At 35.1% G+C, this 24909-nt stretch overlaps 1 protein-coding gene across 1 annotated transcript in view; it reads right to left on the bottom strand.

Moving 5' to 3' along the window:
* LOC111000535 (filamin-A) overlaps positions 1-24909 on the bottom strand; it is a 126909-nt gene that overhangs the window by 1031 nt on the left and 100969 nt on the right. The window contains exons 34-53 of the mRNA XM_045633560.1: positions 24186-24278; positions 22838-22982; positions 22131-22216; positions 21232-21424; positions 18963-19184; positions 16797-16960; positions 15657-15807; positions 14514-14759; positions 13392-13612; positions 12624-12831; positions 11267-11395; positions 9879-10043; positions 9001-9158; positions 8318-8494; positions 6754-6898; positions 5312-5527; positions 2917-3090; positions 2273-2448; positions 975-1136; positions 465-644 (exon numbers count right to left, since the gene is read on the bottom strand). Coding sequence (XP_045489516.1) covers positions 465-644; positions 975-1136; positions 2273-2448; positions 2917-3090; positions 5312-5527; positions 6754-6898; positions 8318-8494; positions 9001-9158; positions 9879-10043; positions 11267-11395; positions 12624-12831; positions 13392-13612; positions 14514-14759; positions 15657-15807; positions 16797-16960; positions 18963-19184; positions 21232-21424; positions 22131-22216; positions 22838-22982; positions 24186-24278 — 3411 coding nt within the window. The remainder of the gene's footprint in view (positions 1-464; positions 645-974; positions 1137-2272; positions 2449-2916; positions 3091-5311; positions 5528-6753; positions 6899-8317; positions 8495-9000; positions 9159-9878; positions 10044-11266; positions 11396-12623; positions 12832-13391; positions 13613-14513; positions 14760-15656; positions 15808-16796; positions 16961-18962; positions 19185-21231; positions 21425-22130; positions 22217-22837; positions 22983-24185; positions 24279-24909) is intronic.

Raw genomic sequence — 24909 nt, 5'->3', positions numbered from 1 at the left:
CGCCATCGTCAAAGTCTGGGCATATTCTGTGAATCTCCAATCGTCAAGAATGAGCTACGCAATGACATACCGAAAGTGGAAAGTAATATGTCAACACATGTCAACTGTCAGCTGTCAATAATGGTTAATGAACATTTGAGTTTGTCATATAACGTATTATGAGCTGAAAGTATGAAAATGTTTGTAATATGTCAACAAATTGCAAAAATGCTCAATGAACATTTCAGTTTGACAGATTTATTTTTAAATTTAGGTACAGAAACAAACAATAACATTATATAACATTGAAATAAGCTGAAAAGTATGAAAACGTAAGTAATATGTTAACAAATGTCAATTGTCAACTGTCGTCTGTCAGGAATGCTAAATTCTGTCAGTTTGACATATGACATTGAAATGAGCTCAAACATGTGAAAACTATTAAAATATGAAATTTACATTTGAAATGAAAGATTTTAATATACCTTGCACAATATAGTCCGGTCCTTCTGATTTTCCCTTTGCATCTCAACGCGAAACGCGCCTTTGGGGCCTCTAACTCTGACGGTCAGTTGGCCTGCGCCTGCCCCGCGAGTGTCGCAAATAAACCTAGATTGAAAAGTCGCTAACACACCCGCTTCAACGCCCGGGCCGTAAACGCGGACCTGTAAAAAATTTCAAAATTATTTTAGGGAAATAATTTTTTTTTAAACTTAAACTTTTTAAGCGCATGACGGTAAATTTTTTACGGATAAAACGTCACGAAGATGTGCAGCGTTTTTGTCGATGAAAAGGAAGAGAGCGATTGAGAGAGAATAAGAACGGCGAATTGAATAAATAATATATTCTAATTTATGAAATATTGGTATTTTATTTTTATGGTAATTTTTATTATTGAAGAAAAAAAAAATTGTTTTTATATTTTGACAATTGACAGCCGCTGTTATATTTATATACGTATATACGTTATATAAATATACGTAATTTTTAAATACCTTTGAGGGATCTGGAGCTCCGGCCACTTTGAGGGTGAAGGGCGAGCCGGGCACGTGTTCGCCGGCGAACTGTACGCTTAGCACGTGTTTGCCCGCTTCGGCCGGCTTCACGTTCAACGTGAACGTACCGTCGCCGTGTTCGTAGAGCTCGCAGTATGCCACCTGAAGGTCATATGAAAAAAACCGGTTGTCTGTACAGTCGGTTTACTGACGTGTGTGACGTCATAAGAAAATACTGAATGGTTGCATTTTTCAAAAGAAAATATTAATTTTATTTAGACCTAAGTGTACGCTGCTATAACATGATTCCTAGTGAAATATTGGAACTGCCTCTCAACAGATTCAAAACACATATTAAGAAAACCTTAATGTGTAAAGGTTACTACACAGTTAATGACTACCTAGAAGATAAAAACGCTTGGCAATAGGTCTAATTATATTGTTATAATTTGCTTTGTTCTCTTGGAAGTGTTGTGAATGTAATGTAATGTAATGGTGAATGTGGTAAATCACAGAACAGATTTTATCTTATTTTTACTTATGTAACTTAAATGACGTTGTGGTTTATGACATTTTCTTTTGAATTATTGTATGTAAAGAGAGGATAAAACTTGCTGAGCTTCTTGCCCGTTCTTCTCAGAACAAGACCTGGTAGTCTTGCGAACGGATGGCGTAGTTTTGCTCTTTCGCGAATTTTGTAAACGTTTTTGACATTCAAAAGCATGCCTTAAGTCGCATCTAAACTGAATAAATAAATTTTGATTTTGATTTGATTTGTTTGATATATATTTTGTATGGATATAGAGGAGGTAAATGGAAATCACAATTGAATTGATCAAAGTTACATTCATTGGTACGCATCCAATTATGTCAATTTTTTTGACAACGAACACTGTCGAACGCGGAAGCCGATTGTACCTCTTTCTCGGTCGTTCCGCGCTCTCGCTTGCACTTTGACCCTTAAATGGAACGCCTCACAACAAGGTAACGCCGCACGAGTTTGTTTCTTCGTGCGTGCAGCCGGCAATCCAAGCCAATCGAATTATAAGACGTTGTCACGTCAATAATGACCATATTTCGGGATAATATTAATAATCAAAGTCAAGTCAAAATTTATTTATTCATATAGGTAACATAATGTACACTTATGAACGTCAAAAAAAGAAATATTAAATAAATCTAATTTTACATTTACTGCCAGTGTCAAATCAAGGGCGTAGAACGGAAGAGAAGAACTGACAATAAACTCTCCGCCACTCTTTTTAATCGCCAAGTGTTTTTTAATTAATTAAATATACCTTATTAGGGCCAGTACAATGCGCTGTGAGCTCGCCAGGGCCGGCTCGACGCGTGTCTATCCAGGATCGAATATCTCTACCAACAACTCCTCCTGTCAATCCTGCCCCGGAACAGACCACCTTGGAGGCATCTCCACTTTCGGAACCAGCGCTTACTTTTACAGTTAGGGGGCAACCTGGTATGTTATAGAAGAAATAAAGGATTAAAAATAAACAAAATACCAAAAAATATATGTGAGCTGTCACGGGACGCCTGGCAGATGTGAAACATCGACATTATTTTGTAAAAGTAATATGCAGAAAAGAACAGATTGTGATAGGAACTAAATATGTCATAATGATAAAATAAAATATTACGATTTTTTTCCAGATAACGATGACTATTTGTTGAATAAACATTATTTTCATTAAATATTTTTAAATGTGAAATTTACTACTGCATTTAGACTGTATATCATATAGCGTGGCGACGCGTCGCCACGGCATGCGTCGCCACGCCAGAAATCGGTTTTACGTGCGGCTATAGATGTTTCACATCAAAATACACCATTTTTTGGGAAAAATTATTAATAATACTGTAGCACAGTTTTTTTCGCTACAGACATACAAAACTATCAAAATTTTAGCACACATTAAAGCGGTACCTTTAACAAGTCGTCCAGCCCATAGAACCCTCAAATGGTGATCACCAGCTCTTCTTGGTGTGTACGTGGCCCTCCAGAGACCTGGACCTGCAGCTGTCAACGCCACGGGCACCGATTCCCCGTCTGGGGAGTTTAGTGACGCTTCTGGAGCGCCAAGCCCTGCTGCACTGCCATCTACGTCCCCATATTTAAAGTGTTATCAGATTATTTTTGCAATTGTGAATTTACCAGCATACCGATAAATAATTTATTAATAAACTAGCGGATCCGACAGACGTTGTCCTGTCTATACGTCTTTAATTTGAAAATTTCAAACTTTTTTTAATAAGCTAAAACATTCTGGACCATTTTGATGAAAATTATTATTCAAATGTTATGACAATATCTAACGATCCAGCACATGGTCTACAATAACACAATGATAACAAAACTTTTTTTTAATTTGATCGCAGCGCTAACTGTCGGGACAGACTAAAATTTAAATTCGAATTAAAATTTGACAGTGCGATGGTAGCGCCGTCTGTCGGATCCAATGTAAAACATTCCAAAATCAACAACTACTAATTAATTAAAAAAAACATTGTCCAGCGGACAAAATTGTGAATCTAAACCATTCTCGGATCTCCACGAACACACACAAAAAATTTCATCAAAATTGGTCCAGTCGTTTAGGAGGAGTTCAGTCACATACACACGCACACAAGAAATATATATATTAAGATTAGATTATTTTTGGATGTAAATTCTGAATGAGAGGAAATTCACTTCTTAGAAAAGAGTTTCAGAAATTAATAATCTTAATTAAGGTCCTATCAAAACACGAATTGTAGTGTCACTGTATCTGTCACTAAGTAATGACAATTAGTTATGTAAAACATTAAATTAATGTTATTTTGTCAATTTTTATTTTGAAATGTAATTTTTGGCTTGCTATAAAATATATCGTGTTTATTTCAAAATCATGTTTGATTTAAATTATCATCAAAATGAATTCCAAGTATCATTTTGGCTATGTTTGGATTTTTTCTATCGAGCGAAGTTATTACACGATTTAGTATCGATATTTTAAAATGGATACATAAACTAATCAACTCCAACATATATTTTTTCTATTCACTCCATTTTAAGAAACGATGACAAAAACTGAATAAAAACAATATACTTTTTTGGAGTTTGGCGACCAGATAGGATAAATACGGATAATTACGTCCGAATTGAAAAATTATCATATTATATTTAGAATATCTGAAATCATATTTAGTTTTGAACTAATTCGACTTTGATGGTATTTAATTTATAATTAATAATTTATATTGTTCCAAGATATAACACCTAATCAATTGAAATTTAAATATATATTTTTAATGTAATAGGAGGCAAATGGGCAGGAGGCTCATCTGATGTTAAGTGATACCGCCGCCCATGGACACTCACATTGACAGAATGCTCGCAAGTGCGTTGCCGGCCTTTCAAGAATTGTTACGCTCTTTTCTTGAATTGTTTCGGAAATATTTCCTTGGGCAGCTGGTTCCACATAGTGGTGATTGGCGGCCAGACTTTAAAAAGACGTACGTCGAGATGATACGAATGGTATTTTGTACTTTAAAATACCATCTTAAATATAACTTAAACCACATTAATACAAGTTAATTATTAACTAACCTAATATACTTTTTTTTAATGAGGTGGAAATGCACTAATGCAGGTCTGCATCAAGAATGTCTAACTTGACGCGGGGACTGTGGGGCTGGGTCTACACTCAAAACCCTCTGCTATTCAGAGGGGTAGCGAATCCCCACCCACTAAAAACACCTCAGCCCATCACACGCCCTTAAGATGGGCCCTCGGGGTTCGATAGGCATTCTACCCAAGGTAACCTATTATACTAACCTAACCTACCTATGCTTCTAAGAATTTAACTGAAAAATAGGACAATCTTAATATATATATTTCTTGTGTGCGTGTGTATGTGACTGAACTCCTCCTAAACGACTGGACCAATTTTGATGAAATTTTTTGTGTGTGTTCGTGGAGATTCGAGAATGGTTTAGATTCACAATTTTGTCCGCTGGACAATGTTTTTTTTAATTAATTAGTAGTTGTTGATTTTGGAATGTTTTACATTGGATCCGACCGACGGCGCTACCATCGCACTGTCAAATTTTAAATAATATTCGAATTTTAATTTTAGTCTGTCCCGAAATTTAAAAAAAGTTTTGTTATCATTGTGTTATATAGTGTGTGACCATGTGCTGGATCGTTTGATATTGTCATAACATTTGAATAATAATTTTCATCTAAATGACTTATTATAAATTGAAATTTTGAAATTAAAGACGTGTAGACAGGACAACGTCTGTCGGATCCGCTAGTAATATAATAAAATGAAACTCACCAATAGTAAAAACGGCGGGTGTGTGGGGAGCCGCATGAGCCAATCCTCGTCCCGCCAAAGTTACTCTATCCGCCGTGTTCCCAGAAGCAACTAACGCCCTCCTTGGAGCTCCGGAGACTAACGCCCCGTTATACGTTAGCTCCAACTCCTGTTCTCCACTGACACCCTCAGGTGCTGTTAGCGTGACCACAGCCCGACCAGACACAGTTTCTACGCCTGTAGAAAATTGTTCATTGTATCATAAGAAACATCATATTTATCTGACATCATCGCTAACATTCATATTCGAGTATTGGAACATCCTGTATTCTGTATTCGAACGACAAAAGAAAAAAAAAATAATTTTCTTTTGAAAAATGCAACCTCATCAGTTTTTTTTAGTATTTTTTTTTCTCGATGCCTTTGAGATGTGGTGCTGGCGGCGAATGCACAGAATATCGTGGACTGCGAAGCGCACCAACACATCAATCCTGACCCAACTTGCATACGAACTCGCTTGTCTACCATATGCCTATGCGAATCGTATCGTATTTCGGCCATATAATGCGCAAAGGTGATGGGAACTTGGAGAAACTGATCGTGGTTGGTAACACACACACACACAGGCAAAAGATCATGTGCCACCAACCAGATGGACCCATCAAGTAAAAGTCTAAAAGCTATATTTTGTCATAAGAGAAGCGCTGGACAGAAACCGGTGGAAGACCACGACGCTCAGACATGAGCTGCCGACTAAAGAGAGAGAGAGTATTCGAAGAATTCTCGTCAAGAACTGGGTTCTTGCATCGGCTATCTATGGAGAGTCAAGGTTTCTATTGGTTATGTTTTTCGTGCAATTTTAAATGGTAAAAAGTCTTCTAAAATCGGTTTACTGACGATAGTTGAACGTGACAACGTCATAAGAAAATACTAATATAATTAAATATGTACTAAGAAAATTTTAATTAGAATTGTTTGATAGATATTTTGAATGGATATAGAGGAGGTAAATAGAAATCAAAATTGGATTGATCTATTTACATTTATTTGTACGCATAAATAGGCTTGCACTTCAAGCTTTAAATGGAACGCATCAGAGGTAACGACGCGCTCGTAGGTAACGCCGCACCGCGAGGTAACGCTGCATGAATCATGTGTTCTTGCGTGCAGCTCCATCGAATTATAAGACGTTATCACGTCAAAAAATAATATTTTTCAATTAGCATAGGAAAATGTTCCATGTTGGTATGTACTGCTTGTATATAAATGAAACCTATTGTGGATACATCTAATGTGTTTATTTTATTATTAACTTTATTTTTATTGTCAATCTGTATCCGTTTTGTTTCCAAATAAATAAATAAATAAATACTAAAAAGGTAGGGTCAGTAAAATCACGTTAAGAAGAAACGAACGAATGATATAATGATTTCATGTATTCTAGTTTATTTTAATGAACTTACGTTGATGTCTTCCAGCCAACAAGCATTCGAGGGTTCCAGGTCCCGCGTTACTTGTGTCCAACACCAGTTTTGAGGGAGCTCTAACCCTTCCCGAGTTGTCTGTTCCCCACCCACCCACAGCCACAATTGCCGATGTGTCTATGACCTATGAAAATGTTATCCCCATATATCCATATATAATTTTTTTGGAAAAAACAAATGATAATATAAAAAAAATGTTTTTTTTCAAATGGCTATGTGTTATTGAAAAATGATCATGAAACAGATTCAAAAAACCTGAGGCCCGAGGCAAAGATTTTATTTTTTAGTTTGCTTAACAGTTTTGATAATAATAATATAGTATATAGTTTTTATTTAAATTCAAATTCAAAAATCATTTATTTATCGAGGTAACATAATGTACACTTATGAACGTCAAAAAAGAAATACACATTTAATGATTCTAATTTTACATGTTTGGTAGTTGGTGGTAGACAGTACCTTTTCTGCTGTTGATCTGGTGATTTCCTCTTTTCAGATATATGTTTACAAAACTTTATTTCTTATCACAAAAAAAAAAATATATTTTACTTACATGAGAAACTTAATATTAATATGTATGGATGACCGAGCTTCACTCGGTATTTTTTATTTTTTTATAAATAGTTTTTTTTGAAATTATATTTAAGTACGAATTACATACTAATAAAATGGTGAAATATGAATGTTATCTATACTAATATTATAAAGAGGAAAGGTTTGATTTTTTGTTTGTTTGTATGAATTGAATAGGCTCCGAAACTACTTGGCAGATTTGAAAAATTCTTTCACTGTTGGAAAGCTACATCATTCCTGAGTGACATAGGCTATATTTCATTTTCAAAAAAAATAGGCATCCTTACTAAAATTACGATAACATTAACATTTGTTTATTATTTGATACAATTCTAACAGATGGCGCTGAGTTAAAGGTAGTTTAGTTTAGGTCCGTGTCGTGGTACCAACGTTTCACATAAGTTCTCCTACGGTTTCCCTTGATTAATTTACTACTATGTAATATAACAAAAACCTTAGCCACAGCAACGCTTGGCCGAGTCTGCTAGTTATCGAATAAAGATAATAAAAAATATTCATATTTAAGTTTTTATTTGACTGACATCTTTATACGAGCAATTATATGTTTAAGTTGATAAAACACGAATAAAATGACATTTTCTATAAATGATTCCTAGCTAGATCGATTTATCGCCCCCGAAACCCCCCGTATACTTCAATTTATGAAAATCGTTCGAGCCGATTCCAAGATTCCAATTATATATATATATATATATATACAAGAATTGCTCGTTTAAAGATATAAGATATACGTTGCCATCAGCCGTCCCAATTTTAGTCTACTATGTTATTATAATAACTAATTTTAGATGGTAATTGATTAAATTATTATAGTATTATCAGAGGGAATGTTGCCAGCATTAATGACTTTACACAAGAACCAAACATTTTTATTTTATTTTTTTATGGCAACACCAAAAATTTAAATATACTTTTTTAATATGATTTAATAATTTGATTGAAGACATACCTTAACTGAAAAGGGGCTTCCAGGCAAAGGTCCAGATGGCAGGAATATTCTAACTTCATACTGTCCGACCACGAGGGGTATGTACGCGCAGAGCCACTCGCGAGGGGCACCCGCCGTGACCCTGCATTCTAGCAACCCAGAGTCACTCTCATCTTCCTTACCTTCTAGTCTTTCCACCTGAAATAGGTGTGGTTGTATTTTTCTCCACGGCTTTTTGAAGTATTTGAAAGCATATATAACTTCATAAATTTTGACACAAAACGTACTTGAAAATGGGGAAAAATTTACAATTAATGCAGAAATCTGTTGTCGAAATGTTAAAATATTGTCAATGCAGAAATGTGTTGGCAAAATGTTACAATATTGTCAATTAATGCAGAAATTTGGTGTCAAAATGTTAAAATATTGTCAATTAATGCAGAAATTTGGTGCAAAATGTTAAAATATTGTCAATTAATGCAGAAATCTGTTGTCAAAATGTTAAAATATTGTCAATGCAGAAATCTGTTGTCAAAATGTTAAAATATTGTCAATGCAGAAATCTGTTGTCAAAATCTTAAAATATTGTCAATGCAGTAATCTGTTGTCAAAATGTCAAAGAATTTCCAAATTAGATCTAGAAATGTTTCAATTAAAGGCCACTCACGCACAGACCACACAAACTAAACAAGTTAAAAAAATACCTGAACAGTGGGTGGCGTATCATCCACACAGTGTATGGTAAAGGCCGCTTCCTTGCCAACGTGCGCATGGGCAAGTCCCGTTCCGGAACATTTGGCCGCTATACTTGCGCGGGAGCTTAGAACCCCAAGGGACATTGGGCTTCCGGGGACACTTGCACCTATTTTTTTAAAATAAAATATGTATACTAATACTTTTTTTTCTATAAAAAAAAATATTTTTTTTTTAGAAAAAAAATCGGGCAAACGGGCAGGATCATCTGATGTTAAGTGATATCGCTGCCCATGGCCAAAGGGCTCGCAAGTGCGTTGCCGGCCTTTTAAGAATTGTTACGCAACTTGAGGACCTTAAGTCGAATTGCTTCGGAAATATAAATTATATTTCTTGAATTATATTATTACAGATCTTCATTTAGTTTTGTTTGTTAGTCTGTGGAAAAATAGCTAGTTTTGTCTATACATATATATTTTAATTTGAATACAAAGTTTTTGTTGTAATTTTGAATTAATTATAAAAGAAATAAAAGTGATTTTCAATTGAAAAAACAAACTCTAAATTTTATTTAAAATATATATTTTTGCAACACATTTGAGTTTTAATTTAAAACATATACCTTATATACAAATCTTCTGAGCGTGTTTGTTATTAAACTCTTCCTAAAAGGATTCGATATGAAGAAATTAAATAGTATTTTAATATAAAAACAAATCCTAAATAAAACACTCACTACTTGAAAGTGTTAACGAATCGTTGTCATAACGGATTTTTTGAAGTGATACCATCGCCCATGGACACTCGATGCCAGAGGGGCTCGCAAGTGCGTTGCCGGCCTTTTAAGAATTTGTACGCTCCATAGTATGTAATAATGAAACATACATACCTCCATATGTGACATATATCCTGTAATGAGCAGGCATCGTTGGCCTCAGTCGCACTTTGTACAAAGTCCCATCTTCCCTTATATCAACGGGTAGGCGTACGCGCCCCTTGCCCATCGCTTCACAGAGCACGTCTAATTCACCGACGCCCGCGTCTTTTGTGTCCACTGTAATTATTAATACATTTATATATATATATATATATATATATATATAAATGTATTATGTATTGTATATATATATGTATCGAGTGGTTAAGCAGAAGGCGAGTGTCAAAATCTCTCCTTTCCTAAAAAAGGAATTTATTAACTTACGCCCGAACCCAATAATTAATCCAAAATCTCAGATTGTACAAACATCAGACGGAGACAGTCGATCGATCTCCTATCTGAATCCAACTCAAACTCAAAAATATCTTTCTTTTGTCAAAAAAACAAATTAAATTAATTGTAAATTTACATTTACAACCAGTTCGCAAGTCTAGGGCGTAGAGCGGGTAAGAAGAACTGGCAAGAAACTTTCCGCCACTCTTTTCAATCGCCAAGTTTTTCATACAAATTGTTTGAACTGGAGCAAATCAATCCCAAGGATTAGGATCATTTAAGTATTCGTCATTTTATAAAAGGCTTTATTAATTAATTTACTTTTAACGAGGGCTTTGAATTTATTTAGGTATAATTCTCTAATTTCGCTTGGGAGTTTGTTGTAAAAACGAATACAATTTCCATATAAGGAGGGGTCCCAATAACCAAACCCTACGAAGACAATCCATTTTTGGCGACGGATTAAATTCAATCTCTTCGCTCTTTACACTCATATTTGATAATCATATAAACCAAATAAAGTAAACAAAAACGTACAAATAATATTAAAATAAACATGTCTATGTTTAAAACATATCAATTAGCTTTTTAATTATTTTAAATTTGTGTAAATTAAAATCTTTAGATAGGATATTGGCACAGTTGAACCGTCATTTTCATACAAAGGTCTATCCAAATACACCGATTCGATTTACCTTGGATAGCTTGTATCGATAGATGGCTATTACAATCCGTCGATTAGTTATTGGCACACTTATCAATATTTGGATTAACATGTATATCTCAGATGGTCGAAATTGGATTGAGATAGATTTTTAGGTTTGGGCGTTAGAGTTAGTATTTAGGCTCACACTGTTAATTTTGCCGCATATCAAGAATACCGACTCACTCTCTCTCTCCTACTTCCTACCTTTGGGTATCTTTCTTTCTCTTTCCCTCTGCGTTCGTTACACTCACGCTGGGTAATATGTATACGATGCACTCTCACTCTATCTCTTTCTATTTCCCCTCCATGGTTGCGTTAAACGTTTAACGCAACTTAAGTTCAACTAAGGCTCAAAACTCACCAGTAAAATTAATGGGCGTGTGGGCGATCAAATTTCCAGTTGGCAATCCAGATAATACGACTTTGTTGGGATCGAAGGATTCGCAAGTGTACGGGCTGCCTGTGATCGGCTTCGATAGATGCAGTACCTCTGAAAAGATGGAAAAATATCATAAACTAGCGACCCGCCCCGGCTTCGCACGGGTGCAATGCTGATACTAAATACACTACAGAAAATCTGTGAACGTTGTATATAAAAATGTGGGTTATCCATAAGAGATAGACATATACTATCAGAGACTTTTCTGTAGACCTATTCAATGTGTACAATACTTAGTACATTATTTTAATTAAACTCGTAGGGTTCAGCCTGCGTTTGCAATGTAAGCGGAAAAAATGTAATTATTTACGACATCACATTAGAAACCTCAAAAATAACAGTACTTCTCCACTATTTAATGGATGTTATTATACATATAAACCTTCCTCTTGAATCACTCTATCTATTAAAAAAACCGCATCAAAATCCGTTGCGTAGTTTCAAAGATTTAAGCATACAAAGGGACATAGAAAGCGACTTTGTTTTATACTATGTAGTGATATCATATAGGTAACACAATGTACACTTATGAACGTCAAAAAAATACATTAAATACTTCTAATTTTTCCGGCGTAACGGAAGTGTGTGATGTGAAGAACTGGTAAACTCTCTGCCAATCATTTTAATCGCCAAGTTTATTCATTCACTCACTCACACATTTGCACCCACACACTTACTCATGCACTCAGGCGTATTGATAACAGTTGAAAAATAAGGTTAAATAATGTAATTATTTTAAGGAATGTTTATGGAAAAGCTGGGAACCATGACAGGTATTTTTTTTATTAAAAAGTGTTTCCAAATTTTAAATGTATGAAAATACACCTTATGAAAATGTATTTAAAATGAATAAACACTTTTTTATTTTTTATAAAAACAATTTTCACTAAAAAACCTAGCGAACTGAAATCAGAGTTATCTAATGGCGCAAAAGGCTTACACATGGGCAAGCAAACGGAACAGTCACACAGAAGGCGCGTGTACGTAGCCGGATTTTTACGTACTTGTACGTAGCTACACTGTTCTCAGTTGGCGATTTATCTTATATCTTTAAACGAGCAATTCTTGTATATATATATAATTGGAACCTGACATCTATCGGCGAATAATAATACTATTTTTTTTTAAATTGCTTTAACGACACAACAACACTAAAGCTATTCCAGCATATATAATCTATACTTTTCATATTTCATCATTTTATTAGTATGTAATTCGTACTTATATATAATTTCCAAAAACACAATTTATAAAAGGCATCCAGGTATTTATATATTACCTATAGTACTCTGCCCGACTTCGGTTATGGTGAATTCGGCCTGAAGCAATCCAGATTTGGTTTGGTAACAGCGAACGGGCAAAGCCCTGGACCCAGGCCCCGATACCACGACATCGAACTCGCGAGCAGCGCGACCCAAAGTGTCGATACTGAACGACGAGACTCGGCTGACCTGACCTTGGTACAGGCCAAGACCAGATGCCGATACCTGGAAGCATATTTGGACAATCATAGTCTAAGTGTGGTAAAAAACCATTTCCAAAATTTCACATCCATGTCCTGCATGGGTATGAAATTATGGAAATGTTAGGAGACGATGGGAGATGAATGGAAATTATGGAAAATGAATTAAAATAACAGGATGTTTGCAGAAATAGAAGGAAATTGATGGGAGGAAGGAAAATGGATGGAAATTATGAAATTAATGGGAAATAGATGGATATTATGAGAAATAGATGGAAATTGTGGGAGATGGATGGAAATTATGGAAATGATAGGAAATAGATGGATATTATGAGAAATAGATGGAAATTGTGGTAGATGGAAGGAAAATCGATGGAAATTATGGAATTAACAGGAAATAGATTGATATTATGAGTAATAGATGGAAATGTAATATTTTTGAGTCAAATAAAGTATTTTATTACTTTAATATTAAAAATATAATTATTTTCTGGACATAAATATATATAATATTAAGCAACTTGAGTTATGACACGTCTCTATAGTTTATGAACATTGAATTTACGCATAATACATTTTTATTACCTCCTGTCCATGATGACCAGGCATCACATCCACCACCAAAGCCTCCCTCGAAATTGGTATCCCACTCCACAATAAGGTGATCCTATGAGGGGCCGCCCTGGCCGGATGCCACACCAGCTCCGTCCTGGAACCGCCCCTCCTCCTCACCGAATGTGGGACTGTTCGCCCACAGCTGGTCACACGAGCTGAAAGACGCCCGCTACCAGCACTGCTTGTGCTAACTGAAATTGTGAACCGTATAAATACAGGATGACCTGGTTTGAAAGTAACTGATGAAGAAGATCAGCTCATACCCACATACACACCATCACGTACACACACACACCATTACACAACACAACCAATTTAGGTTTAATTAATTAAATTTAATCAGTTAATTGTATTAAATACCTTGTTTGTTTGTTCTCTTTTTTAAATCTTTTTATTATAATGTATCATGTATTCCGTTTGTGGCTATGTTCTTGGTGTATTTGTTTGTTATTATATGTATTTTGTGTTAGCTGTTGGAGTACTATATAAATAAATAAATAAATAAATACCACGGCAGATGGGGCGATTTGGGATTGACCCATGTATGAACACAAATCATTAATGCCGGTGAGTCAAATTGTTTTGGGATAAAGTACATTAATAATTCAATATTACTTGCAAGCTTTTTGAAGTGAAACTTCTTTGGTCGTATGAGGGTAAAATTTTAATAGAACGTCACGAAGATGTGCAGCGTTTTTGTCGAAGAAAAGGGAGAGAGCGATTGAGAGAGAGTGAGAAAGGGAGAGATAAAATACACGCTATTGGTTGATGTATTCGTTTAGTAGTTACATATTAGAAATGTGCAGTAAATACTTTATATTTATTTATATTTTCATATGACGTAAGTGTGTAAACAGTGTGAATATAGATATACAAATACATGTAGTGATTATATACAGATACATGATCATCTATTGGGGCCTTAGTAATAATTAATTCACAAAGAAGATTGACTTTTGACACTTGTACTACGCACATACTTTTTTCACAGAATAGGGGGCAAACACGCAGAATAACTTGATGTTAAGTGACACATACATCTCAATGCCAGAGCTCGCGAGTGCGTTGCCGGCCTTTTACTTACCAACTTACCAGTAACAATAGCTGGACGATGCGCTAGAGCCTCTCCAATAGATAGAACCTTAACTGCTGAAGGGTCCAGGGCTTCCACCTCAGCGACGGATCCCCGAGGACTTCGGATGACGTATCTCCCGATTCGAGACACGGGGAATGTTACGATTCCCTCATCTTCAAAAACGTCTGCTACCCTGGTGCCCGTCGGCGACAGAACTTCTACATCTGTGAGGTTTTCGTCTATTTCTATTGTAGCTGTGGTACCTATAAGCAAAATTTTATTTAAACTATTTATATTATCAAAGTCGAAATTTATTTATTCATATAGTTAACATAATGTACACTTATGAACGTCAAAAAAAATATTAAATGAATCTAATTTTATATTTACTGCCAGTTCTCAAATCAAGGGCGTAGAACGGAAGAGAAGAACAGGCAATAAACACTCCGCCACTCTTTTTAATCGCTAAGTTTTTTATCTAACTTTAGATCCAGATTTTACATACAGAGGGAAACGGGAAGAAGAATTAACTGATGTTAAATGATACCACCGTCCATGGAAAGTATCAATGGGCTCGCGAGTGCGTTGCCGGTCTTTAAAAATTTCACTAAATGTGTAAAATTCATCGCGATTTTGACATCCTCTTTTGAGTACAACTTCGAGTCCGTTTCATGACGTCACCGCATTTGTAAGCGCAGATTGTAGGTAGCTACTGTCTTACAGAGGTTTATGGAGTAAAACAACTTGTGAGTAATCCTTTTTTTATAAAAAAAAAGATAATCAAAAAGATATTTTTTATATGTCAGTCACATGACACAACTCGAATCGACGATGATAATGAATAAATCTGTGTGTCTGAATTACAACTGACGTAGTAGACTCGAGTCTTAAGAGTACGTAGACCTATACGTAGTAGCACGTGTCTCGTACGTATAGGTCTACGTACTTACGTACGTACGTACGTACGTACGAAGCGTTTTTGGCGGGTACATCTGAATATTTTCGGGAAATTATGTTTTTTTTTTAATAATAGGTAGGCAAACGAGACTGCGGAACGCCCAAAAAGGACAGTCATAGCAGCCCATAGCACACATTTATTTAATTTTAAAGCCATACTAATAATCTAAACCAATATTAAAGATCTCCTCAAATCTCTTTACCTATTTGCACATATGTGTGAGGTTCGTTGACTCTGCATATAAAAGGGCTTCCAGGGACGGCTTGTTCGTTGAATGTCACGGAGACTCTATGCGGTTCACGTGACACCGGCACGAATGTCACGTCGTAAAGGCCACGAGCGACAGCTACCACCTATATATATTAGAACATACATTTAGAAGGTTAAACAGACAAACAAAATTACTGAACTGAAGCAGAATTGAAAACTCTGTTTACTAATTTTATTTTAACATAAAAATAATAACAAAATCAAATCAAAATTTCATTTATTCAATTTAGATGCGTCTAAGAGCTTTGCAAAATTACCAGGAGGCCTTGTTCTGAGAAGAACGGGCAAGAAACTCGACAAGTTTTACCTTTTACATAACAATAATTCAAAGGGAAATGTCATAAACCAAAATGTCATTTAAGTTACATAAATAAACAAATAAAAATCTGTTCTGTGATTTACCACATTCACCAATACATACATAAAAACATAATAAGCTTCTATTAGTAATAACAAAAAAAACAGTGTTTTTTTATAGAACAGGGGGCAAAGGGGCAGGCGTCTCATTCGTGTACACACGTAAGCATTGAAACTTTTTTAAGACGTTTTCGAAAAATGATCTACTATATGCAACTTTACAGAAATTGAATAAATAATTAGATCAAGTTTAACATGGACAGACAAATAAAACAATTATTTCATTTTTCTTTATTATTCTTATTATAAGAGAATTTCATTAATAATACAATTATTACTATCATTGTTATGGTTATTATACATTTAAATCTAATAGGCAAGTAGGTGATCAGCCTTTAGTGCCTGACACAGGTCGTCGACTTTTTCGGTCTAAGACATGTCGGTTTCCTCACGATGTTTTCCTTCACCGTTCGAGCAAATGTTAAATGGGCACATAGAAAGAAACTCCATTGGTGCACAGCCGGGGATCGAACCTACGATCTCATGGATGAGAGTCGCACGCTGAAACTCTAGGCCAACACTTTTTTTTTATAGAACAGGGGCAAACGGGCAGGAGGCTTACCTGATTTTTGACACTCTCGATGCTAGAGGGCTCGCGAGTGCGTTGCCGGCCTTTTAAGAATTGGTACGCTCTTTATAAACAAGGGTCACGTACCTCTGCCTTAACAGTGGTGGAAGGCGTAGACACCACCAGTTCAAGAGTGCCTTCACCAGCCCCCGCAGCATCAACACTGAAGGTAACAGGTTTGCCAACTTCAACGCCGCGTTCTTCCTCCCCACTCTCATCTAGATTCAGGCCTTCCAGGGTTCCTTCTAGTTCTGAAAGATTTGATCATCTTAATATATAAAACAAAATCCGAACAAAAATATTCAAGAACGGCTGGACAGATTTTCATGGTTTTTGAAATAGACAATTCACTTTTCGTATTGGTATGGTAACCTAGTAATTAATAATTTAATTATTTACTAGTGACCCGCCCCAGCTTCGCACGGGTGCAATGCTGATGAAAAGCAGGTTTTTTATTATGTATTGTTATTTCCGTCGCTGGAAAGCTCCGATAATATACGCGTTAGATCGCTGCTAAATAAGCTGTAATGGGCTGTATAGATCTATATTAAATAAACAATGTATTCAAGGTATTTAATTGGTTAAGGATTAATGCTGTATTGGTTAAAATCGCTTAAAATTAGCCATTATTTGTCGTAAAATGTAAATGACAAAAGAAAGTAATTGTGGGTTATCCATAAGTGATAGACATAATCCATCATGGACTATTCTGTAGAGCTTTTCAATGTGTACAATACTTAGTACATTATTTTGAAAAAAAAGCCTGCGTTTGCAATGTAAGCGGAAAAAATGTAATTATTTACGACATCACATTAGAAACCTCAAAACAAAAAACAGTACTTCTCCACTATTTAATGGATGTTATTATACATATAAACCTTCCTCTTGAATCACTCTATCTATTAAAAAAAAACCGCATCAAAATCCGTTGCGTAGTTTCAAAGATTTAAGCATACAAAGGGACAGAGAAAGCGACTTTGTTTTATACTATGTAGTGATAGTGATGATCATAGTGATTTATAGCCTTATATCAGAATACAAGATATACAGGGTGTCCCACGGCGATGCCACACGGAGGGAAAGTACCTTAAATTTTAATGATAGGATATTTTACTGAAAGAAGACATCGTTTAATTTTTAATAATAAGTAGAACTGCATTCACGGATTTTTTTAAAAATCGCCTACCTCAACCGGGAATCGAACCCGCCAAATGTGACAGTAAATTTACATGTATTTTATAATAGCGTTTGAAAGGGCTACTAATAAGCATTATTTTTTCCTTAATAACCTAGCATATTAAATGAAACTAAAAACATAAAATTTCCCTTTCAAACGCTATTATAAAATACATGAAATTTTACTGTCACATTTGGCGGGTTCGATTCCCGGTTGAGGTAGGCGATTTTCAAAAAATCCGTGAATGCATTCTACTTATTATTAAAAATTAAACGATGTCTTCTTTTAGTAAAATATCCTATCATTAACATTTAAGGTACTTTCCCTCCGTGTGGCATCGCCGTGGGACGCCCTGTATACATTACAGCTATTGATTTTGTTAATCTACGATAAATGATTTTGTGTGCCCACGGGCAAAGTCCTCCCCCATTTTTCCTTATTGTATATAAATCTCGTCCAGGTCTTTCCAGCCATTACCACAATATCGTCGGCCCACCTTTTAAATTGCCTACATCGGTTTCTTTTATGGCCTCTTGATTGCCATAGGACCTTTTTGCTCCATTTATCTGCTCCTCTTATAGTATGTTTTCCATTTCCATTTTTTTATTAATAATAATAAACTACAAATGTACAATAAAATTTATGTAAAATTTGATGATGACCAAAGAATATTATTTCGTTATTTAGTAGTATTTTGAAGTTTTCATTATTTTTAAAATTATTTATTTATTTATTTATATTGTACTCCAACAGCTAACACAAAATACATATAATAACAAACAAATACACCGAGAACATAGCCACAAACGGAATACATGATACATTATAATAAAAAGATTTAAAAAAGGGAACAAACAAACAAGGTATTTAATACAATTAACTGATTAAATTTAATTAATTAAACCTAAATTGGTTGTGTTGTGTAATGGTGTGTGTGTATACGTGATGGTGTGTATGTGGGTCGTGCTTATGATGTAGATGATTTTGCGCTATGTTTATTCTTAATAGTTAATATAATAATTATAAAAATATATATATTTTTTTTAAATTATTTTTGAATAAATACAATGCCTTACCTCCAGGCCCCAATCCAGTAACACGAACCCGTCGCACATCGTAAACATTGCAGACGAACGGTGATCCCGGTACATGCCTACCCCCACATTGCACGTGCACGCTGTGACGTCCGACCACCTCGGGCGTATACGTGCACGTGTAACGACCTTCTCCCATGGGATTTACGTGCGTACGTACGTTCGCACCCCCAGGACCAGTTAGGGATACTGTTGGCTCGCATGCTGGGGATGAACAACAATTTTGTTTATCTCAGCAAGTTGTGGTTTAAATTAAAAAGTTATATTTGTATTGTATGGTTATCTGGGCCCGCTAACGATACAAATATTTATTAGAATAATTTCCGTCGCAATATAATATGTTTCTCATTCAATTACTATTTATAAAATAACATATTTTATAGCATTATCGTTTTTATTTATTTTTGTTTCATAAAATTCTTGTCTTGATAACTAAAACAAAACTTTGTGCAGTAATTCGGAAGTTATATGTGTACATATCGACAAACTACTTTTATGCATATAGCAATTTGAATGAATCTCGCAATGAATAGTCATCTATGAATAAAAAAGCCGTCAACGTCAAAAAAAAAAAAAATTTAATGTATTTGAATGCTTCTAATTTTACATTCACTGCTAGTTCTCAAATCAAGGGCGTAGAACTGAAGAGAAGAACCGACAATAAACTCTGCGATGACTGCCATTATTCTAGTTGAGATCGATTGCTCTTCTATATTATAGAAAATTTTTGTTAATTATGCGTATTTTTTTTTATAGAACATGGGGCAAACGGGCAGGAAGCCCACCTGATGTTAAGGGATACCGCCGCCCATGGACACTCTCAATGCCAGAGGGCGCGCGAGTGCGTTGCCGGCCTTTTAAGAACTGGTACGCTCTTTTCTTGAAGGACGATTACTATGACGATTCTTTCGGCACTGCCTTCACTACACCCGTTACTTATATAACGTTTTTATCTCTTTTAAAGACACTAACATTGCAAATTAAGTTCCCTTTTCTCAATCCGGTATAATACTTTGAAGATACCTTGCGGTAACATGCGTTTCACATTAGCACAGAACATATTTAACTTCACAATCCAACGAAGAATGTTTACAAACATTTTGTTTATGTAATATTATTGTTTTGTAAACACTTTATTAACTATTGGTCATTTAGTTTTAATTCGACTAACTTATAGTTTTCACACGTGTTAAATTAATTCACGATTTTTCATATTTATTTATTTTGTTATCCATATACAATGTTTCGTAGGTAATAATGTAGCCTAGATAACGCACAACAACTGAACGATCTAAAACTATTTACATAAAATTTTCGTTCACTCAATTGTCTGACGAAACTTTAGTCACTTGATTGAATATCGATCTTTAATTAACTGTCTAGAAATTCAATTAACTCTCTTATTTAACTACTTTAGTGCGACATATACACAAAACGTATATAAAATATGCTAGCCGAATTGGATTCAGAGGCTTTACATATTGTTAGTTATAAGATTTAGAAATTTAAGTTTAATTTTTTAATGTTTGTATGTAGGTTAGTTGGTGTGGGTATAATATAATTGAATTCTATCGCATTAGTTGTAACTGTTAAGATATGAAAATTTACTGGAAATATAGAAATAAATAAATATTAAGGCCATACTGTAAGGTTCCAAGAAATAACACAGGAACAGCGCCAGCTAACGTATACCGAAAGTTAGCATACATAAGACAGACGATATAATATTTAATAAAATCGCTATGAACAGCTTTAGATCAGATTAATTACGTGATTTTGGCTCAATAATTAAATGACTACTTTAACTAAAATATTATTATGTTTCTTATTAGAGTCAACCGTTTAAATGTTACTGAAGGAGCAATACATATTTTTAGTTTTTAATTCTTCAGAGTGAGAAAACTAATCAAGATTCTCTTCTCTTTTTCTAAAAATCAAGATTAGAACGTAATACTATAACTTTGGTGTCAAAAAATTGCAAGTCAAAATCTAACAATAAAAAACACTTCACAAAAAAAAAACTTTATTTTGGAACATTTTTTTTAATAGAACAGGGCGCAAACGGGCAGGAGGCTCACCTGATGTTAAGTGATACCGCCGCATGGACACTCAATGCCAGAGGGCTCGCGAGTGCGATACCGGACTTTTAAGAATTGGTACGCTCTTTTCTTGTCGTCCTAAGTCAAATTACAAATATCACTTATTAAATTCGAACCTGTAAGCATCCCTACTCAATTAAAAATCCACTTACAATGGAATCCAGTCAAACTAATCTCGGTGTTTTCTCCCCTAGCGGCTGAGGTGAGGCCCGGGCCAGACGCGCGCGCATCTGGCGCGTTCGCGGGCGCGGACACGACGCACGTAAACGGCGAACCGGGTACGGCGTGTCCGTTGAAACGGACGGACAACGTGTGGGGAGCTGCCTCCGTCGGTTTGAAATTCACCTGGAAATTTAGTATGAAACGTCACGAATATGTGCAGCGTTTCTGTTAAAGAAAAGAGAAAGATATATCGAGACCCATCGTGAGTGAGTGAGAAAGGGGCTTGCGTCGATTTGAAATTCACCTGGAAATTTAGTATGAAGTGAAACGTCACGAATATGTGCAGCGTTTCTGTTAAAGAAAAGAAAGGGAGATTGAGACCCATTGTGAGTGAGTGAGAAAGGGAGATCGAGAAAAAATAGACACTATTGGTTGATGTATTCGTTTAGTAGTTACATATTGGAATTTTAGATGGCAATTCTGTCTGTCTGCTGCAGTAACCGCATTTTTTTATGTATTGATAATATCATTAGCACGTATACAGTGTGTTAACAGTGTGAATATAGATATACAAATACATGGAGTGATCACATACTGGCACATGATCATCTATTGGGGCTTTTACCTTAGTAATAATTAATTTACAAAAAAATACCCATGTTAATATAGAACGTCACTTAATTCATACATCTCCGCCATAAAACGTCCTATGTTTATATGAAACTCACTATCTCGTGAAATAAGAGGATAAGAAATATACACTACATAGCATTTAACTAGGCTGGGGTGTTATCACAACATACCAAAAAATCAAGTCTCTAACCTCTACTTTCAATTATCAATTCTGCAGATGGGATCCTGTTCTACGGATAAGTCGATATTTTCCTACCTTAAACCTCGCGTTTCCTTCGCTCTGCACAAAGTTCGGCACATTCCTTCCGGCCACAGCAACAATTATTTCCAAATTACCCGCACCTGTTAAAGACAAAACATATTTTTCTAAATGCCTTTTAAATATAGCGGAAGTATATCACTCAGCTGAAATTTATTTTTATTTATTTATTAACCCTTCGTTACATTGCAATATAATTGAACATAATTAAATGAAAAGGATGCCACTGACGGCCTTATCGCTTTCGAGCGATCTCTTCCAGGCAACCACTGTGAGTTAAGAAAAAGATGTATTAAATTACATAAGGTAGGCAAGAACTGCAAAAATATATTACATATAAGAAAAAAACTAAACAGAAACACAAAATAAAATATATAAAAAAATAGTTATACAATATTTAACCATATAAACTCTGATTTTACATTCCCTAGAATTCTGACAGCTATCATATTGACATGTCAGAGATGGCAAACCTTTTAAGGCCGACACATTTTTCAATTTCAATACGAGTCTGAACACCTGAGTTTATACACGAACGAAACGTCAGAAAATAAATATATGAAATGAAAAAAAAAACCATTTACTACCAGGTCTCAGGTTGAAGAACAGAAGAGAAAACCTGGCAAAAACTCCGCCAGTCTTTTGAGGCCATGGTTTTTTAAGGCTACTTAATTCATACGCCATTATACAAATGATGAGCTTACCAGCGTGGGAGGCGTTGATGGTGAAGGATATAGGCCGACCGACGGTGCCCGGAGAAATATCCGTGACGGAGACCCGGGCAGCGCTATACGCTTTGACTAGGAACGGGCTTCCCTCTACGTGCCCGCCCATAGCGCCTGCGCGCACCTTTCACAAGATTATTCATTAAAATCGTGATATATTTTTTTGCTGGCTGTACCAAGTTGAAATACAGTTCTACATCTGGGAAATGGGGGATTTGTTTGTTATGATAAATTATGGAAATAGATCATTATTTATGTTGGGTTTTTACTGGAATTTAATGGCGAAAACTTAGGAAATCTAATCTTATGAGTACATAAAATTCTCGTGTCGCGGTGTTTGTGGTTAAACTCCTCCGAAGCGGCTTGACCGATTCTCATGAAATTTTGTATGCATATTGGGTATATCTGAGAATCGGACAACATCTATTTTTCATGCCCCTAAATGTTAAGGGTAGTAATGTAAGAAAAGTCTGTACAATCAAATTTGGTATCTAAAATCTTGTTTTTCTAATAATGTGTTATGTCTGAAGTATTTTTTTTTAGTTATAATATATTTTTATATGATTAACATATATAATATAAACTTAATCAGTAGACTGAATTTAATTATAATTGGCTTCTGTGTGCGAAATAGAAAGACGAAACGAAAAAAAACTTGCATTCTATGAGAGAGAGAGAGAGACAACTATAGCAAAAAGTGTTACAACTTCTGGTCTTAATTTTTTCAGTCTACCCGCGTTTCGCAACGCGCGATAAGGCACTTCGTTCCAATAAATCCAGAATTTCTAATATGTTCCCATACAGTACATATTGCATTCTCTTTTAAATCTTGGATAGCGTTCTCTTCTTTTTATTTCTATTTTGGGGGCAAATGAGCTCATCTGATGTTAAGCGATGCACAAAAAAATTGGCAGTTGAAGAAGCGTTTTTCGAGGTTGCGGTGATGTACAATGACAGAATGCAAATGCGTGGCCGGCTTTTTAAAATTGGTACGTTTTATGAAGGACCGGACCGAGTTCGTGGTGCGCGTACGATAATAGAATGCAAGTGTGTACGCACTTATGAAGGACTCTTTATGTCGTTATAGTGACTAAGAAACGTTTAGTACTTTAAATTCTTTAATTAATTCTATTTTTTCTTTACTCAAAAAAGACATTTAAAACCAATTCAACTTAGAGCCCTTCAAGAAAAGAGCGTACAAATTTTTAAAACGTCGGCAACGCACTCGCAAGCCCTCTAGCATCGAGAGTGTCCATGGGCGGCGGTATCACTTAACATAGGTGAGCCTCCTGCCCGTTTGCCCCCTGTTCTATAAAAAAAAACTCACTTCGATACTATGGTCCCCAACGTCGACTGGTACAAACGATACGGTGTATCGTTTACTCGCTTCGTTTTCACCTATCGTATCATCGGCCGATACCTGCAATTAAAAAAAAAAACATAACAATTGCAAGCGCTGTGAAAACTATTAATGATAGAAAAAAATATTGTACAGTTAAAGTAAAACACTTTTTTACGGATTATAGTTATGTATTATTGTATTTAAACTCATAATTATTTAAATATAATTTTTAATTTACAGTATTATAGAACGTATCAATATCTACAAATATTTTACTCATGGGCATATTCGGAACATGAAATAATTTTGCTGCCAAAACAGAATACGTCAGTCTTGTATAGGGTAGTTCTAAGACACTGAGTTCTTACAAATAAATCGACATCACATTAGAAACCTCAAAAATAACAGTACTTCTCCACTATTTAGTGGATGTTATTATACACATAAACCTTCCTCTTGACTTCCTCACTCTATCTATTAAAAAAAACCGTTGTTTCAAAGATTTAAGCATACAAAGGGACAAAGGGACAGAGAAAGCGACTTTGTTTTATAATATGTAGTGATGTAGTGATATTCCTGGATTCAAATCAATAATTTTTCGAGTATTTAAAATTTTCTAATGACGGAGATTCTAAGTAAATTTTCTTAGGAATTTAAAATGTAATATTCATTGTAAATTAAATATAGTAATCAGATTATGAATGTGTGT

The sequence above is a fragment of the Pieris rapae genome, chromosome 23 (genome assembly GCF_905147795.1).
Source record: "Pieris rapae chromosome 23, ilPieRapa1.1, whole genome shotgun sequence".
Classification (NCBI taxonomy): Eukaryota; Metazoa; Arthropoda; class Insecta; order Lepidoptera; family Pieridae; genus Pieris; species Pieris rapae.
The sequence above is the reverse complement of the archived record's forward strand: the minus strand, read 5'-3'. Positions and strand labels throughout refer to the sequence as shown.